The sequence below is a fragment of the Octopus bimaculoides genome, chromosome 13, assembly GCF_046866305.1.
Source record: "Octopus bimaculoides isolate indiv1 chromosome 13, ASM4686630v1, whole genome shotgun sequence".
NCBI classification, from domain to species: domain Eukaryota; kingdom Metazoa; phylum Mollusca; class Cephalopoda; order Octopoda; family Octopodidae; genus Octopus; species Octopus bimaculoides.
Genome location: NC_142940.1, coordinates 62,757,195 through 62,777,592, shown reverse-complemented (window position 1 = coordinate 62,777,592; position 20,398 = coordinate 62,757,195). Strand labels below are relative to the sequence as shown.

General features: G+C 37.3%; 2 protein-coding genes across 7 annotated transcripts in view; one reads left to right on the top strand and one right to left on the bottom strand.

Annotated features, from left to right (window-relative positions):
• The window catches only part of LOC106881301 (uncharacterized), an 8,346-nt gene extending 2,844 nt beyond the window's left edge, over window positions 1-5,502 (top strand). The window contains exons 2-5 of one of the 4 annotated variants that reach the window (XR_016244073.1): window positions 1,953-2,743; window positions 2,971-3,101; window positions 4,891-4,928; window positions 5,249-5,364. Coding sequence is in view for 3 of the 4 variants with exons in the window: in XM_014931636.3 (XP_014787122.1) it covers window positions 2,020-2,743; window positions 4,891-4,928; window positions 5,249-5,404 (918 nt within the window). In the remaining variant the exon portion in view is untranslated. Of the gene's footprint in view, window positions 1-1,952; window positions 2,744-2,970; window positions 3,107-4,890; window positions 4,929-5,248 lie in introns of those variants that run through there. The other 3 variants (XM_014931636.3, XM_014931635.3, XM_089361971.1) reach the window with 3 other exon arrangements.
• A 3,398-nt stretch (window positions 5,503-8,900) lies between these two features.
• The window catches only part of LOC106881300 (phosphatidylinositol-3,5-bisphosphate 3-phosphatase MTMR2), a 53,900-nt gene continuing 42,402 nt past the window's right edge, over window positions 8,901-20,398 (bottom strand). For all 3 annotated transcript variants that reach the window (XM_089361968.1, XM_089361969.1, XM_089361970.1), the window contains exons 9-18: window positions 19,745-19,819; window positions 18,254-18,442; window positions 17,905-17,996; window positions 17,067-17,160; window positions 16,237-16,335; window positions 15,361-15,468; window positions 14,338-14,430; window positions 13,305-13,418; window positions 12,670-12,849; window positions 8,901-11,819 (exon numbers count right to left, since the gene is read on the bottom strand). In XM_089361968.1, coding sequence (XP_089218094.1) covers window positions 11,622-11,819; window positions 12,670-12,849; window positions 13,305-13,418; window positions 14,338-14,430; window positions 15,361-15,468; window positions 16,237-16,335; window positions 17,067-17,160; window positions 17,905-17,996; window positions 18,254-18,442; window positions 19,745-19,819 — 1,242 coding nt within the window. In that variant the 3' untranslated portion in view covers window positions 8,901-11,621. The remainder of the gene's footprint in view (window positions 11,820-12,669; window positions 12,850-13,304; window positions 13,419-14,337; window positions 14,431-15,360; window positions 15,469-16,236; window positions 16,336-17,066; window positions 17,161-17,904; window positions 17,997-18,253; window positions 18,443-19,744; window positions 19,820-20,398) is intronic.

The following is a 20,398-nucleotide window of genomic DNA, read 5'->3' as shown; positions in this document are numbered from 1 at the left end:
GCCGCGTCTCAGAATCGAAATAGCAACGAACAAATTACGAAATCTCTATAAACATTTATATATTTATCAATATATATATGACAAAACATAACATACACACTATACAGTCATGTATAAATATTTTATATAGAATTATATACAAATATATATATATATATATATATATATATATATATATATATATATATATATATATATATAAATTAGTTGAAGTGTATTCCGTTAAGAACGTATTAGAGTACAAAATATCCTTTTAAAGAATAATGTTGACAGTGACTTCAAACTTTCGGCCTGCTTAGCCTTCATCTTACACAAATAATCCCTCAGTTTATTACAAAATTTTTCAATAAGGGACAAAAATTTCGTTTTTGTGTTTGATTTGCAAGACCCTTGATGTGAATTCGTGCTGAAACAAATGTTGTCTTGTAACATAAGACTATTGCTATATAATCATCATCATTTAATGTCCGTTTTCCATGCTGGCATGGCTGGACGGTTTGACTGAGGCTGCTAAATCCAGGGACCACACAATATACAGGCGAAAGTAAAGAATACGTACAGCTAGTGTTTAGGATTAGTTATGGTTGGGGATAGTGTTAGGGTGGTGCACGTATTCTTTACCTCCGCCCCATATACATACATACATACATACATACACACGTATGTACTACGTACGTACGTGTGTGAGTGTGTGTCTACTGGGCTGGCTCAGCCGGCTCAAGGTACCGGCAACTTGAGCAGTCACCCGGGACGCCAGCTACCCTAGGACCGGCTCTGTATATATATACTACACACGCACACCACACACACATGTACACACACACACACACACACACACACACACACACACACACACACACACACACACACACACACACACACACACACACAGGTATAATGACAAGTGCCAATCAGGAAAGCTCTACGAATGGAGTGGCCATGGGTAATTTGTCTGAACTGTTGGTTGTCTCTTTTCTATCAGTGACAAACATCGATTACTTTACATCGGGAGCTGAAGTAAAGAGGATAAGCCTTTCCATTTTAGGGGTCTTTAGGGATTGTTATATCTACTGAATTGCTACAAATTATTAAACGTGTCCTAAGCAAAGTAATATGCTCCGTTCAGGGTTTGTCCGGGGCAGATTGGAAAGAAACCCGGTGGATCTTTTCTTTGCCCTTGGGGTTTAAAACAGAAGCTCCATGTGAGACGCAACCCCATTGTAACATTAAACGATATTCCCTCCCGTGAGTATATAAATGAAAGAAAGCTAACATAGGCGTTTTTACATAGGAACCCGATGGATTCTCTTTACACTTGAACTAGAAAACAAGACGCCTCGTATGGGACGCGACGGTTTAGTTGTGGGAATGGAGAGTTACTACCACTGCAACTGAACGAGATGAGAAATTACTTATTTGTCGACAAATAAAACTTCATTTTTTTTCTTTTTCAACTTATGGCACTGAGGCGTTTGAGAACGCTGAGCCTGAACAGCTTTTTTTTTTTTTTACCGAATCCCTTGCAAATACTCGCAGTGGGAATATCTTTTGTCCCTTTTGTAAGGGAATATGAAAGCATTTTTATTTTCAGCTTCCCCATTCTTTATATCTTAACATTTGTTATTGCATAATAAATCTGATATGAACTAATATGAACAGGATACATAATATACATTTCTCAACTTGGGTGCAGGTATAACCACATATAAAGTAATATATAATATATATATATATATATATATATATATATATATATATATATATATATACGCACAGACACACACATTCACATATGGAATTTTTTGGATGTATATAAAAGAAATTTATTTTTGTGATTGGTTTGCATAAACCTATGTGTGTATGCATACATGCATACATATATACATGCATGTATACAATGTATGTACACTAACATTTTTCCTTTATTTTTGTTTTTGTTTTTTTTTTACCAGCAGATTGTGTCAACTTGCAGAAGAAAATTACTATCTATTTTGACGTTTTGCATGAACTAGCAGAAACATGAGTTGTGATTCTGTAACATGTGATTCTATTATTATGCACACCCATAAGCCATGCCATCATCACTGTCATGGACATCATGGCCACTGTCACGGTTATGGTCACTGCCACGGACATGGTCATTGCCACCACGGACATGGTCATTGCCACCACGGACATGGTCACTGCCACGGACACGGTCACTGCCACGGCCATGGTCACTGTCATTTTCATGGTCACTGCCTGAGTCATGGTCACTGTCTCAGTCATGGTCACTGCCACGGTCATGGTCATTGTCACAGCCATTGTGTCTGCATACACAAACTGCCTTGTAAGTTTATGATAGCCAAACACCAAGCGAAAGTAGCTGCCAAGCAGGCTGTAGTTGCGACTCAACAGGCTGTGGTAGCAGCGGAACAAACAAAGGTGGCCACCATGTTATCACAACTGATACCGAAACCATGTGAAACTTACTCAATTGAAGTAGCGCCCAAGGAGTGCTCGCCTTGCGGACCTTGCGGACCCTGCGGACCCTGCGGACCCTGCGGACCCTGCGGACCCTGCGGGCCTTGTGGGCCCTGCGGACCTTGTGGGCCTTGCGGACCTTGTCCATGCCCATGCCCAGAGAATGTCACAGTCGATATGAATGACGCATCAACATCTGATTTAGAACAGTGTGAGCCAACCACAGTGAAACTATGCCACTGCCCGAATGCTCCACAACTTGCCATTCAAACAGTGCCAGGTGAGTCACTATATATATATATATATATATATAATAAATGTTAATATATGTTAATATATGTTCAACTTGTGATATTTGCGACCTGGTGGTGGTGGGGGGTGGGGGTTTGATTTATATATAATACGTTCTATTTGCGATATATGTGAGCAGTTGTATGTATGTATGCATGCATTACTTTTCTGCACTTCTAAATTCATTTGTATTTGTTTACAAAATTTCTCATGTAGTTCGGTGGTGAAAATAATGGAAGAGGGCCACAAGTTCCAACATATTTTAGGAATTAAACTGCTCATCCAAGAAAGAGGCTGATTGAAAGACCTGCATCACTGTGTTGTCACTTCCACCACCTTAACTTCTGGTACCTCATGCTTGACTTCTCACCTCCACTGGTGGCACATAACCCTCAACACTACATGTGGCAACACTACATGTGGCTTTTACACACACAAAGCTCATTCTTGAAAGTCCAGCTGCCTTCTTTACCTTTGTTGTCTTGAGTAGACCCACCACCACCTCCATCACTGTGCATTATTCTCCTTGATCAGTATCCTCATTATAGCACATACATTTGTATTTTTGGCATCATTAAGAGAGAAGCATACAGTTATTATTCCATTTCATACACTCCTCCCCAGCCAGGGATACCTCATGCTTGAAAACCTTGGCAAAGCTCTTTACTTTTGACTTTCCACTTTCCTAATTATATTGGACATCGAATTTCTCTTTCAAGTCTGTCCCTTTCGTTTTAGTGGTTCTCTACAGTACAATTCCATCATGCCACCTTGCATCAGGTCTCCAACCACCAGACAGTGCTTATTCTGGAAAGCATGAGTAGTACCCCAACCTGGCACATGTACAAACTGCATTTTAGCTAATTTATTGAATTGTTTTTTCATAACAGGGTCCCTCACTTTAGCCTCTTCCTAGACCATCACTTTGGCCTTTTCCTAGACCATCTCCCTCCATTAGACGCTATTGGTATAACTGGGCCAATTGATCAGGCCGATGGAATAAATGTTGTGAATGGTTGGTTTTGAAGTGTAAGAGCCAATCAGAGATCGTCTCTCAGTAGATATTTTGCTTGTTTTTTTGTTTTTTTTTCACAAAGATACTTTTATTTACATATATTGTGTTTTAGGTTTTCTTATTGTGATAGAAGTATTGTACTGTTTAGAAGTTTTTATAATGAAGTAATTTTAGGCACTTTATCCTTTGTTTTCTACATGCCCCTATCAATTTAAATCACAACTGGAAAACATTTTGGTCTTTTTGGATCCATATACCAAAACACCTGTGTGTCGCAAGGGTTAAAGATACTAGAAAGGATAATTATTCTTAAACCTTACACATTTTCTATATTCAATAACCTTTTGTAAGGTTTTGGATCCTTTTCTCATACTTAGTGGGGGTGTGATTCCCCTTGACAGTTCAGGACAGTTAATGGTTCTGATGCTCTTGCAATAGAACATTGGCAGACCTCTTGCAGCATTTGACCAGCCTCGTTCATATCTCCAGGGTTGATCAAGTAAAGTACCAGTCAAATACTAGGGACAACAGCATACAATAAGCTGCTTTGCAAAGGTGGCGAGCGCAAGCGAAATGCTTAGTGGTATTTTGTCTTATCTTTGCGTTTTGAGTTCAAATTCTGCGGAGGTCGACTTTGCCTTTCATCCTTTCGGGGGGGTCAATAAATTAAGTATCAGTTACGTACTGGGGTCGATCTAATTGACTGGCCTCCACCCCGCAAACATTTCAAGTCTTGTGCCGAGAGTAGAAAAGAATAGGCTGCTTTGCGCCCTGTTGGGTAAATAAAAGTATTGGTTAGGTGCTGGGGCTGATTTGAATGCTGGCCTTGTGCCTTAATCAGAAAGCATTATCATTGTGGATTGGCACAATTGGTAGGGTATCAAAAAAGTCTTGTATTTATTTCAGTTATTTACATCCTGATTCCAAATCTCGACTTATTCCCTCCCCTGAAATTGCTGGCATTGTGCCTATAGTAGAAAGGAGTATTATTATTATTATTATTATTATTATTAGCAGTAGTAGTAGTAGTAGTAGTAGTAGTAGTAGTCGTAGTAGTAGTATATGAAAACTTCCAGCTTATTTTGCTGGGTATTATATTTATTCTTATTATTATTTTGCAGCTCCAAAAAGAAAACGAACGAAAATTACTGTGACTCAGGTAACTATTGTTTCACAATTTATATATTTCTATTTTTCCCCATCAAAAATACATCTGAATAACAAATTTGCTGTTGAAGCTGTGTAGTGTACATTAAACGTGACACTGAATTACTTTGGTATAATTTATATGCTCTTAACGACTTAGAAAACACATTTAAAAAAAAAATTAGTGACGTAATACTTATGGGTTCTCTCCCTTGCCTGAGAGTTATTCCCCTTGATTTTAAAGTTCTATTTAATGACGAAATTTTGTTGCGCAAACTATTCATTAATAAGACCATTTACTAATTCTTTTTTTTTTCTTTTTTTTTTTCTCAGAATCCACCAGAACCTCATATCCACGTGACACCAGTATGTCATTCGTGCCCCTGCAATCCTTGCTCAAATTGTCATGCTGCAAATTGTCATGGTTGTTGTGATCACCATTGTCCAAACCCAGCGGCCACTATTACTGTGACGAAAAAAGGTTCGTAGAGTAAAGATGAACAGTGAATTGGTGAAGAACAGCCGTCTAAATTTCGACTCCCTTTTCGTTATTGACAAATATACAGATATAAAAAAAAAACACACAATCCAATTTTCTGTTATTTTTTCTTGGTCGTTTTGTTGCTTCTCTTTTAATTCCTAGATAATCCTCTCTTAACTTGTCCATCAGTAATCCATCAATCTAAACACAGCGAAGGCATTCCAAATTGGGTTTGTTTTCGGTGGTGTTCCTTATTATAAACATGTGCTAAAGTTCCAGCCTTGGTGTGAAAGAATAAAAATGCAGACACCAGGCATTGTCCTTTTAAAGGTAGAAATTGAACTTGACAGCAGTGTGTCTGTAATAAAGGGATTCATACAGCAATGATGACTTTCCAATAGAAAAAATTGTTTGCTTACAGTATTTTTAATGAAGCAAAAACAATGACAAAAATAAGTTGATCATGTCCTGAAGTGGTTTAGTTTTTGCATATAAAGTGAAGGTGATACCGTCTGGAGATCTAATGAAAGAAAGGGCCCAAAAATTTTGTTAAAGAATAAGGACAAAATTTAGTGTTTATAGCGAGGGTTAGCTGCAGCTCACTATGTCGGTGTATGGTGAGAAATGTTCAGAAGATACAAAAGAAGTCCTGAGCGGGTGTATAATGTAAATGAAAATAGTTGTTTCAGAAATAAAAATCAAGAAACACTAGTGATAACCAAGAATGAAGAATCACCAAGAAAAATGCCAATATGGTGGACTGTTCTGATGCTGCCAGAATACACAGATGCAACGTGACAAATCACATTAAAAAAATAGTTTTTTTTAAATAATTAAATACTATTTGGGATTGTATAAAAATGTTCTGTGTATTGAAGTACAGCCAATTTATTGGAAATAAATTCTAAAATTTTATATGGACTTCCAAGGGCCAGATGGACCCTGGTTGAGAACCGCTGGCCTAGAGTAATGCAGGATAAATTATATGAAACAGCTCAGCTTTCAAGATAAATGAAAAACCTGAAACAGTCATGTACTTAACTTTCAACACGAATAACAATCCCAGCAACCAGTTACCTCCAAGAAGCATTAAAAGAATTCGAGCTCTTCACTTGAGAAATGGTAGTAAAGCGATTTTCCTTCAATGTTAATTTTGGTTGGTTGGCTGGATGGATATGACTGAAATGGGACCCTGACTGAAATGGGGCCCTTCCATGTGGTCTCTGGAATATTAGTCAAAGGGGGCACATAACTAATCTGGAGGTTAAGCAGCTACTTCTTTGCTTTGAGAGGTCACAGTTCTAATGCTACGGACATGAGTAGAATGTCACTGAGGAGAGAGATTCAAGCTGAAACTATTAGCAGGAGATTTAGGGGTAGATCAGAACTACATGATTGGAAATAGTCTCAGCTGGTCATGCTTGGAAATCCAGCTGGAAAGTTTAATGATGGTTAGCTCTTAGACCCTATGGAGGAGATGCCTAAGGACCCTACCCCCACAACTCTCCCGGGAATAATGGACAGAAAAGATGGACGGATGGATGGATATATGTTGTTAACCACACCATTTAATGTCCATTTTTTTATGCTGACATGGGTTTTATGTTTAAGAGGAAATAGCAAAGCCAGAGGATTGCACCAAGCTCCAACGTCTTGCTTGGCATGGTTTCTACAACTGGATGTCCTTCCTAATGGCAACAATTTTACAGAGTGTACTTGGTGCTTTTTCCATGGCACTAATAGCAGTAACTCACAACTGAAGGGCTGCAGAATTAATGGAGGTGGTTTTATGCCAGGTGATGAGAGGTTAGAAAATGGTAAGAGAAATACAGGGAAATGGGGGCCTCACTGTGAAGATACATGGTCACCCCTGCTGGAAAACATGTATCAGGAAGTTAATGGGGAAGTGAATATGAGTGATAGAGAGGATTAGAGAGGTAAGTGTGAAAGGAGTGGAAGATGAAGAGAGGTGGGATAGAGGGGAATGCAGTGAGTGGGAAACACTGGAGATATGGTCAATTGTGCATATTGGTCGGAGGGAAAGGTGGAGGAAATAGGAGTGGGTTAAGGAGGTGGGGGTGGGATGCAAGAGATGCACAGTCCAGGGACAAAGTCAAGAGATACATAAGGGTTATGGGGATAGGGCTGCCTTGGACAAAACGAGGAGGAATACAGGGGAAAAGGTGAGTTGAAAGTTCAGTATAGGAGATGAAAGTGAGATGAAATGGTTGCAGGGAGGCTGAGAGGTAGGAACATAAAATATAAGGCAGTCCATAGATGAAGACTAAATGGCCTGTGAGAGATGGGAGATATCAAAAGCTATGTACAAAGATGCAATGAGTATCAAAAAATGATTTCAGTGTCAAATTCAGTGAGAAGGTAGATGGTCAAGGCTCAGTCCTCAGCCCCCTTCCTCAGTTCTACAGACTAACTCAGAATAGTTAAGATTGGTTATGGACAATCTAGTTCTCTTGTAGCTGAATCTCAAGTGGAATTAGAGAGGAAATCCCAGACATGGAAGCTCAACCTTAAAGCCTTGGGGGCTCAAGGTAAATCATCATTTAACACCCACTTTGGATGCTGGTGTGTGTTGGACGGTTTGACTGAGACTGGTAAACCAGGGAGTTGCACCAGACCTCTTTCTAAAGCCAACCACTCCAAGACTGTAATGAGTGCTTTTACGTGCCACCAGCACAGGTGCCATATGACTATGATTTTACGGGTGCTATTTACACGACACCAGCAGGGTGCCATTTACAGTGACACTGGCAACAGTCATGACTATCACTGCAATTTCACCTGGTTTGACAAGTCTTCTCAGCAGAACATCACCAAAGGTCTCAGTCACTTGTCATCACCTCCATGGGGCCCAATGCTCAAACGATCATGCTACCACCAATGGCCATAATTATGTTTTCATGGATGCCATTTACATGACATTAGCAGTGTTGGCTTGCTGGGTCTTCTCAAGCACAGCATATCACCAATGGTCTCAGCCATTTGTTATCACCTCTGTGAGGTCCAACATTTGAAGACCATGCTTTACCACCTCATCTTCCTGGGTCTGTCTCTTCCACACGTTCCCTCCACAATTAGAGCTCAGCACTTCTTTACACAGCTGTCCTTGTCCATATGCATCACATGACCGTACCAGTGGAGTCGTCTCTCTTGCACACCACATTTGATGCCTCTTTTGCCCAACTTTTCTCTCAAGAGCTAAAACTTTATATCATACATGCACACCAACATTGCACATCCAGCAAAGTATACTAGCTTCATTTCTTTCAAGCCTAAGTATGTCCTCAGCAGTCACAGCCCATGTTTTACTGCCATGTAGCATGGCTGTTCACACACAGGCAAAGCATCTCTCATGTTTATTCCTCTTAGATTCATCTTGTGACACAAACGCATGAAGATGTTCACAGTGTCAACTCAAAAAACATGTTTTCTAAATCTCTAATAGATTTATTTTTGTTTACAATAAATAAGGTTAAACATGTAAAATTTAAGATAAAATATATTTATTGTTGACACAAAAGCTTGCACACAAAATGCTGTATAAAATTATTTAAAAAAAAAAATGAAGCACTGAATTTTGGGGTCTTTGTTTGCTTTTTGGGTTTTTTTTTTTTGTAATGGTAATTAAAAGAGTAATTATTGAACAATAAGTATTTGGTGGGATGAAAGAATAGTTAAAATTAGATTGATTCCAATTAAGCATTTAGGGTTAATTATTCTATCAACCCCATCTGGATGGAATTTGAATGTGGAACCATGAGAAATGGAAATGAATTCCAGAATGCATTTAATCTCCATGGTTCTTATTCGAAATATCCACTGCTTTTAATTAAAATAATAGTTGAGAGATATGATAAGATTCATTTGCACACAAACAGCTAGTTTCTCTCTCTCTTTCAAACATTACACACACACACATACATACATATAGTGAATGTATATTTGATGGTAATGTGTGTGTGTGTGTGTGTGTGCATATGTAAAAATATGTCTATGTTCATGTGTGTATGCGTGTGAATATACTCAGAGATGCATAGATGTACATACCAATCTCACACTAAACACTTCAAACACAAGCGTGTGCATGTAATGTCTGTGTGTGTATGTGTGAAGGTATATTTGTATGCATGCATGTGTGTGTATTTCGTACATTACAAAGAAATTGAATGCCATCAGTGAAATCCCAGTTGCTACATGGCATCCATTGCACTTGAATACACACACACACACACACACACATCTCTTCTACATGTGTATATAAGATACTACCAAGTCTTCAACTTTGTATGTATTCATATGCATGCAAAAATCATACATACATACACACACACACACACACACACACACAGTTCTTAAATAAATGAAGGCAAACTTAAGATAATGATAATCTACATGATGAACCTTAGCTCTACCTGCTCAGTCAGGGCACATAGCAAGCACAACCTCTCACAGAGAGTTCCAAGTGCATCAGTGCAGTGTTTGAAAGATTTCATGTTGTGTGCAGTTTAAAATTTTTATTCGCTTTGCCTCTGTGTTCTGGTGTGGGTTACGAGAAAGAAAGAGAGTCCTTAACAGGCCATGGCGTATGAAGGAGAAGAGTAAGCAAGATGCACTTGAAGTATCAACAGACATTTATTCCACATGCATACTGGTAAAACCACATACTTGCTGGGTATTCCAGAGTAAAAAAAAAAAAAAAAAAAGGCAGAATTCTTAATTGAGGAATTTTTTAGAGAAAACAAAAAAGAATAAATAAAATACAAATATTATATTATAAAAGACAAGAATACTGACTCATATTATGGTTTTGTAATCTCATAACAAAGGCCATTTCCAGCTATTAAGTGAATTATATATGTGTGTATACATACATACAGACAGACAGACAGACAAACAGATAGATTTACATGTGTGTGTCTGTATATGCGTGACCTATAAATGTTTATGTGCGTATGTGTATGGGATTAATATATATAGCGCAAATAAGAAAGTGATGTTGATTTTTTTTTTTTTTTGCAGCTTTTCATTGTTATTTGTTAAGGCTTTTGTTTTTTTAAATATTTACAAAATAGATCTTCAAACATACAGGAGTGGAGTTCATACATAAATATATATACATATATTATATATATATACATACATATACATATAATCACCTACATATATACATACATATACATATATATATACATAAACACTATATATATATATATGTATATATATATATACATACATACACATATATACATGCACACATATATATGTACATACATATATGTATACATACATATATACATACACACATATATGTATACATACATATATACATACACACATAAATGTATACATACATATACATATATTATATATATATATATATATATATATATACACATATATATGCATAAATATATACATACATACATATATATATACATACATGCATACATACATGCAAACATACATACATATATATATGCATATACATACACATATATATATATATATATACATACAAATATATACATACATACATATATACAGACATACATGCATACATACATGCAAACATACATACATATATATATATATGCATATATATATACATACATATATATATATACATACAAATATATACATACATATATACACACACACGCACATACATATGCACACACATACATATATATACACACACATACATGAATATATATACACATATATACACACATACATATACACTCACATATATATACACACACATGTACACACATATATATATATATATATATATATACATACATTTTTATTTATATATACATGTGTATATATATATATATATATATATATATATATATACACATACAAATATACATATATACATATACATGCATACATACATATGTATACACATATACATATATGAGTGTTTATGCTTCATGTATGAGTATGTAACAATGTATGTTTACACATAAAATTGGGTAAAAATACATACATTTATTTATTTATTCATTCACACACACACACACACACACACATTTATCTATACACACACACAATCACCACTCATACAAGCATATACACAAGCATGCTCACATTGTTTATTTTTTTAATATTTTTTTATACCTCAATACACATAATTTTTTGTTTTATTTTTGCATTTTCTATATTCTTCAAAAATCGTTTCTTGAGACTGTTTTGACAATCTCAGGTGCTAACGGGAGACGCTACCCTCTGAGCTGAACTTGAAGACATTGAAGCTGTAGAATTCACAGCCTGGCTGCTGCTGCTACTGCTTGTGCCACGGGCATTCCTGCTTTCTTGTTCTTTCATCAGACTTTCATACTCCTTCTGCAAATGGTTCTTCAGCTTCAGCAACACATTATTCCGGAGGTGGATTGGTTCCTAAAAGAGAAATGGGGGGGGAAAAGAAAAAGATTAAAAAAATAATAATTTTCACAACTGGCCATATGGTAAGAAGCTTGCTTCCCAACCAAATGGTTCCAGGTTCAGTCTCACTGTGTGGCACCTTGAGCAAGTGTCTTCTATTATAGCCTCTGGCTGACCAAAGGCTCATGAGTGGATTTGGTAGACGGAAACTGAAAGAAGCCAATTGTGTGTTGTGTGTGTGTGTGTGTGTATTATGTGTATCCACACTACCACCTGACAACTGGTGTTGGTTTGTTTACAACCCTATGACCTAGTGGTTCAGCAAAAAGAGACTGATAGTTGAATAAATCAACCTCAGTACATTTTTTTCTGTTTAAGTTTGGTTCTTATTTTATTGGCCTCTTCTGCCGAGCCACTAAGTTACAGGGACATAAACACACCAGCACCGGTTGTCAAGTGGTGGTGGGGAACTAACAAACACACACACTCACACACATGTATACATGACAAGTTTCTTTCAGTTTCCGTTTGCCAAATCCACTCACAAGCTTCAGTCAGCTCGAGGCTATAGCTGAAGACACTTGCCCAAGGTGCCATGCAGTGTGACTGAAGCCAGAGCCATGTGGTTGGGAAGCAAACTTCTTACCACACAGCCACACCTGCAGCTCATTGTTTATCTTTAGAATTACATTGTAGGATAGGTGTGAGAGGCCAGATCTGGTCAGTTTGAACATAAAACAGAGAATATTTGAGCCAGACATGGTTGGTTTAAATGCGAAAGGGTTAAATACCCCCACCAAAAAAAAATATGGTAAACAAATTTACAAAAGAACTACAAGAATATTAAGAACAACAAAGCAAGTACCTGTGGCCTTAGGCATGGGTTCCATCGGCAGTAATATCCAATCCAAAGTTCTAACTGCCTCATACTGGCAACTGGTAGTAAGACATGTTGGTCTAGGTAAGTGGCATAGAGAGGATTAAGATAATCCTCTACGCTGCTGTTGATGTAACCCCACAGGGAATGGGTTTTTGTCTTCAGTTCCTTAATACAATAATAGAAAAAGAAAATTAGAAGGAATCAGCGAGTGAGGAGAGAGTGTAAATATGGAATTCTATAAATTTGTGTTCTTTGAATATTTCCACAGAAACTGTCAGTAAGAGAGAACAATCAGAGAGGGGGGGGGGGGTAATGAAATAGAGGCAGAGGGAAAGAAAGGAGAGAGAGAAAGGAGAGAGAGAAAGGAAGAGAGAGAGAGAGAGAGAAAGAGTGATAGCTAGCAATAAAGAAACAGTAATGGAATACAGACAGATTGAATGGTTTTCCATCACTTCTAACAGAGGCATCGTAATAAAAAGCAGACAGAGCGACAGCAGAGAGGTGAATGATACGAAAGTCTGGGAGTTTGGGATGAGAGAGTAACAAAGAAAATGAGAAAGCAGCAGAAATAGGTTGGAGGGTGGGGGAGGTCAAGGAGAAATAATAACTGAATATTGTACCTCTTTAACTCGTTGTTGTTCAGAATTGTACAAGAATGTTCCAAAGAGGCATGAATACAGATGGTCCATGATGGTAATCAAAAAGTATTCGTTGAATTCAAAAGCAATTGGAAACTGAAATCAAACAAAAAGAGAAGTATTAATGGCAATCATCATCATCATCATCATCATCATCGTCGTCGTCGTCGTTGTTTAACATCTGGTTCCCATGCTAGCATGGGTTGGATGGTTTGGCTGAAAACTGGTAAGCTGGGGTGGGGGACTGCACTGGGTTCCAATTTGATCTGGCAAGGTTTCTACAGCTGGATGCCCTTCCTAATGCCAACCACTCTGAGAGTGTAATTGGTGCTTTTTACATGCCACGATTACAATCTCACTTGGCTTGACAGGTCAACACATGTACAGTGTATCACCAAAGGTCTTGGTCACCTGTCACTGTCTCCATGAGGCGCAATGCTCGAACGGTGCTTTTTATGTGTTTTTTGTATTTAAAATAACAATTAAATACAAAAGGTAATTTTTATCCCCACTTAAAAGTGGATGTTGAGTTGGAACACAGAATACTGCATTATTTAACATAAGAGAACCTCTAAAGTGGACTTGTGGTGCATATAAGCACTCGTGTTTATATTGCTAGCAGGAAATAATCATCTGTTGCTGCTGCCACAGAACTAAAAAGGCAACAAGGAGTCAACCCCAGGACATCAGTTTTAATCAGTTCTCTTAAGTCTCAATACATTTAACCTTGTAATCTGTACAGTATTTTATCATCCCTTTAATCACAATATGATGATCAAATCACCCACAAACCAAATTAGTGAAGGTGATTATCTATAACCATTTCACTCTAATGTTCTTTGCATCATATCATTAATTAAAGAACAGTGATTTTAAGACTTTGTTATACTTCAGGATGGTAATTTTTTTTTTTTTTTTGCCAAATAAACACATGCACCGTATATTCGTTCTTCACTCATTTATTACTGTTCTTATTTTAATTCGTGTCCATTGTCCAGATTTTAAGATTAATTACCTGATTGGCCATTTGCCACACACAGTCAATAAACTGCAAAAATACAGGAGAACGGTCCGCATCTGAGTGTTTGTCTTCACCATGCCCGATTCTCTGCAAGAAAAATTGAAAATTGGAATTTCAGCCTATAACGATGTGTATTTGATTAAAACTTTAACTCAATCTTAAACATGACTAAATTGTTTCACAACAACATATCTGAGACCACATCTGCTTCTATAATACAAATCAAGCCATTCCCTAATCGGCCATATTTAACCCTTTTGCATTCAGGTTACTCTGTCCAATGTAATCCTTATTTATTCACATTGTTTGGAATTAATCGGGGACTATCTTATGTCTTTGAGGTTTTGATGATGTGATTGTTTATTTTTAGAATGACATTGTAGGGTAGGTGTGAGAAGTTGGATATGGTCTATTTTAACATAAAATAGACTGAATATTTAGGCCGGATTAAGTGCTAAAGGGTTAAACTAGAACACCCAATTATAATTTTATGTATGAACCTGTTTTAAGTTATACGCAGGCAACTACAATTATATAGCGCTTAAAGAGGGATGCAATAAGGACGCATAAATGGTGATTTTCAGCATACAAGAAATAGCAGCTAAAACTGCTCCAAATTTTTTGAGTTAAAAGAAAAGAACACATTGATAATGTAATCCAAGATATATGGGTTTGAAGATAAGATCCATTTAACTAGGTGTTCACTATCAAGACTGATATAAAATAACACAAATATAAATCTGAACTTGACGAGGAAGTTGTAAGAATTGAGACCTAAATACAATGAAACAGCTTCATAAATGTTCGAGATTTTGCTCTGATTTTCTTCAAAGTACTTGACACTTTCTTCATAGAAATATCTACGTGTCTGAGTAATATTTCACTATTTGACTCAATTTTAAAATTCCCTGCAAACTTCAAGTTACCGTTGTCCTCAGTAATAATATTTTCTGGTAATTGAAAACAAAAAAGTTAATTTTGATATGTCATCAAACATCTTTTCTCCACTTTACTTACTTGAGCGAACTTATGTCCAAAACTGAGCCACTCTTTTTCTATTAGGATTTCAAACCCCTTCACAGTTCGATAATATGGATCCAGCATGATCATTGCAAGAGAGGTGAGCTGTGGATTAAATTGAAAATCTCATGAATATCAAACAATTAGAAATATTATGGTAAGAATCAAATAAATAACATGATTGTCTCTTGCACAGTTCTAGGACTCGCTTTGACTGGTTATCTCTACTATAGGTCAAGTCAAAGATTGGGGCTCCCCAACATCAACATCAACATTAGGTACCTCTATTAATTTCTTGATCAGCTAAACATAAGAACCAAATCTCTTTTAAATGATATCTTCCTCTCTTAGAGAAAAAAAAAGGAAGAAAGCATTAACTGGCATGCCATTGGTTAGGATGATGAGGTTTCCAGTTGATCCGATCAATGGAACAGACTCCTCAAGAAATTAACCTACAAGTGGCTGAGCGCTCCACAGACACATGTACCTTTAATGTAGTTCTCAGTGACACACAATGTTACAAGGTTGGCCCTTTGAAATATAAGCACTACTCATTTCTGCAAGTTGTGTGAACTGGAGCGACATGAAATAAAGTGTCTCACTCAAGGACACAACACACTGCCAGGAATTGAACACATAACCTTAAAACCGTGATCCTAATACCCTGACCACGAAGCAACACACCTTCACTGAAAGAAAACATTGGATAATGTAGTCTTATAGTATTCCTGAAAATCACAAAAATGAACAAGCGTGTAATGGGAACAACACCTTTGATTATAAGTCTGCTTGGTCAGGGCTGGACTAGGCTAAAACAACAACAACAACAACCAACTGAAAATATAAATTCATAAATAATTATTTATAAATTACCTGAGCAGTTCGGTCCCAACCATCGCTGCAATGAACTAATACAGAAGTCTTGTAATATTCCACTTTGTCAGCAATACGAACAGCACCAGCTAAGATTTGCTGTAATCAAGAAGAAAAAAATAATAACAGGAATTTGATCATTTGAATAACAATCATCATCATCATCATCATCATTATCGTTTCACATTCGCTTTCCATGCTGGCATGGGTCAGAGGGTTTGACTGATGAGTGACAAGCCAGAGGGCTGCACAACAATCTCTATAGATAATTGATATGAATTCTTTTTTTATTTTTCAATCAAATTAACATGTAGGACTTCTAGAAAGACCAGCAGTTGGTCTATGCAGGTAAGTTTCTACACTTCATGCCACTGGCTGAGGCTGATAGCATTTTGCACTTGTGTCATTTCAGGTGTTGCTGTCAGAATGCAAAGGCCCTGAACAAATTCCACAAGGTACCTCACCCAACTCTCAGACAGTTTCCTTAATCCACTGTCCTGGATTTGTACCGTTTTTTATTGACCTTCAAAAGGATGAAAGGTAAATTTGACTTGGGCAGGAATTGAACTCAGAGTACAGCAATCCAGAACAAATACTACAAGTCATCGATCCAACACTTTAGTGACTCGGCCAATACACCACTTTAGCCAGGTGTAATCAAACTTGATACCATGTCCATGAGAGAACCACATAAAGTTGCTTGACTTTGTATCTTACATCTTACTTTTTCTTTTATGATGAACCTCCACATGAGATTACAAAAGAAAAAAAAAACATTGTTACAATGACATATGGTGAAATTTGAACTTGGAGTCTGTTTGTTCACTCACCTTGATGTGGTCCAGCCAGCGTGTCGACTCAATATTGGACAACCAGTGAGTTTCATTGATGTTGGGGAAACACACATCTTTTAACTTTCTTAAACTGAAAAAAGAAAGAGAAACAGAATGTTTATCTTCATATCAAGGAATCAGTTTTGTAGACATTACAATAACGAGTATGTCATGACTGGACATAAGCAGCTGACCATTGTAACATGTTGATGGTTGAACACAGTACTGTGGACATTGTGGTATAATATATTTTATGGCATATAAGCCAACATATTATATAGTATATATGTTGTGTAAATGAGTCTAGGACATTTACCCCACCACCCCACGGACAATACCTCTACCCCGACCCCAAGGACAATTACCCCTGAGGACAACAGATGATGATTTAAAACTTTTTAATATATTGGAGAGGGAGTAATTAACCAAGGGGGATAATTGTCCTAGGGGGTAGTTGTCATCAGGGGGAATTGTCCTAGAAGGGTAATTGTCCTGATACATGTGCAAACATTCAAACATTATTGTTGTCTTTCCTGCAGTAGTTCACATAGAATTTTTGGTCCTCCAAAATTGTCTTGGTTTATTTAGAAGTCAACTGACCGATTTTTTGACTCGTATACAGTAAAAAAAACCATTATGTGTCATTATGCAAGATATCCGAAACATGTTGATGTTTGGAAGACAGTATTAAGACCTGGAGCAAGTGGGAGGAGGGCAAATATGTATATTATCGGGCTTGTGTGTCTGTCTGTGTGTTTGCCTATGTGTCTATGTGTTATAATGTGTGAATATAGGTGTACGCATGAAAAGTAAAAAAAAAACAAGTCATATTTACCTCTCTCTCATCACATGGATGTTAGGAATATCAAAAAAAATCAGCTCAGCATTGTGATAAGCATCCTCGTTCTCATACCCCCCTCCTTTAGCCTGAAAAATATCATAAAAGACAGCATTACTACTTTCTGTTTTCTTTGCCATCTGGCAAAAAACTAATATAAAAAATAAAATATATTACTTTATTTTTTTTCCTATCTTTTATTTCCTATTTTTATTTGTATACTTGTAAGATAACAATCTATTGCTATATACACACCCTTCTAAACCACAGAATTTCATTTAAAAGAGAGGAAGAGAGAAAGAGAGAAGGCTAGAACGAGCATGAATGTGTAAAGAGAGTAACTGACCTTGTTGGCCATGGCATTTGCACTGGGTCGAGCATCCATGATGAACAGTTTGTGCGACTGGGCATTTGCATCCATAATCATCTGAATGTATTGTTCATCTTCTTTATTCCTCTTGCCAGTGACTCCGACCAAAGGTTGGCTGGAACGAGTGATGGTCGCCTGCGACTCTGGGTGGATCCATGACATCACCTGTGAAAAACAGACACAGAAATACTCTAATAGGTTAGGATAAACGATGAAGTAGATGATGATGATGATGATGATGATGATGAACCTTAATATAGAAGATAGAGTCCCTCATTCTCCTACTAACTCTCATTTTAACAACACACCTCAGACAATTATCCACTCCTTTTGAGCTAAGAATCTACCCTATTATATTACTGCAATTTATTCCCAAATATATTTCACTTAAAATGATTTTATGCACACATATGGTACAATCTGTGTTTAAAAATTATTTTTATGCACAAAAATAGTTGACTTCCTTTTTTCTCTTTCTTTTCTTTTTTGTTTTTGGGTGTCGTTTATTTGAAAATACCCATTGGGACACACATGATTACTTCATAACATGAAAAATCAAACGGAAAATTAGTTTTGCACTAGGGGACTTCAAACCATGGCGTGTTTTTTTCCAAAATGAATAAGTCCCATACAGTGAACTCATGTGTGTGTGTCTGTATGCATTTGTATATTTATGTAGATTCATATTTTCCCAGGTCTTCGTGTGTATTTGCTGGTGCTAAACAACAGCCTCCCTGTTCACGCAGACATCTGCTTGCCATTTACTTGCAGTCCACTGCAAAAGTGTGTCCAGGCTCTTGACCTTCCTCAGCACATTGTGCAACATTTGTAAACAAAAGGCTCAATCATATGGTGTGGTTTGTTTCCGTTTCTCTGCATAGCAATGTCCAGGCTGTTTGTCGTTGAATGGACAGTGGGAGGTTATTATTTCATTTGGGAATAGGCAGGGGTTGGCAGCAGAAAGGGAAGTCTGCCCAGACTTTCTTTTGTCTAATCCATGCAAGCATGAATAAAATAGATGTTAAGACAATGACAAGGGTGATGGTGACAGTGGGGGGATAGAGGGGAAGATGAAGAGGAGGAAGATGAAGAGGAGGAAGATGAAGAGGAGGAAGATGAAGAGGAGGAAGATGAAGAGGAGGAAGATGAAGAGGAGGAAGATGAAGAGGAGGAAGATGAAGAGGAGGAAGATGAAGAGGAGGAAGATGAAGAGGAGGAAGATGAAGAGGAGGAAGATGAAGAGGAGGAAGATGAAGAGGAGGAAGATGAAGAGGGTGAAGAAGAGGAGGAGCAGCTCTGTGTCAGGATATGTACTCTGTATGCTAATGATGAATTGAGACGGTTAGAGTAGGGTTACATTTGTTTTAAAAAGATTAAAATAAAAAAAAGTCATATTCTAGTAAATATGGTGATTCGTTCGATAAACAAAATAACAAAACAGAATAGAAATACAAAAAAAAAACTTACTGGAAGACGTCCTCTGCTACGGAATCCAGCAACATGACGCAAATACTCATCGGAAGCCGTTTTAGGAACAACCAGCTGAAATAAGAAGAAAGAGATGGCTAGAAGAAAGAAAATGACCTAGAAAATTACTATTTTTTTTTTAATCTCACAACGTGAGATATTCAGCAATAGTACTTTGTAGTAAAGATTGTTTGCCAACATAACATGGCAGTCTGAACAATTATTCTGTGCTGATGAAGAGAAATAAGCTGGAAATCGCAATACACAGATATTGTCTTGAGCTGAGGGGTCGGGGTGCTAGATTCCCTTGTTTGAAAATATAAAGACACAGATCGTGTCGTATAACCAGCTGGAGACGATGTCTCCTGGGGCTAAATTACAGCAACATTCATCCTAAACCAGGACTGCCATGTTATGTTGGCAAATGATCTTTACTATAAAATGACCTCAGTTGAATGCCTGATATGCAACTCCCCAAGAGCCTGATTCACAGCAAACTGGCAGAAGGCAAGTGCATGCCAGGTAGGCAGAAGAAGCACTTCATGGACACACTCCAAGCTACACTGAAGAGCAGAGAGATCAACCCTGAAACCTGGGAAATGCAAGCAGAAGACTTCCCTGCCTGGTGAAGCAGCATCAACAGAGAAGCCATGA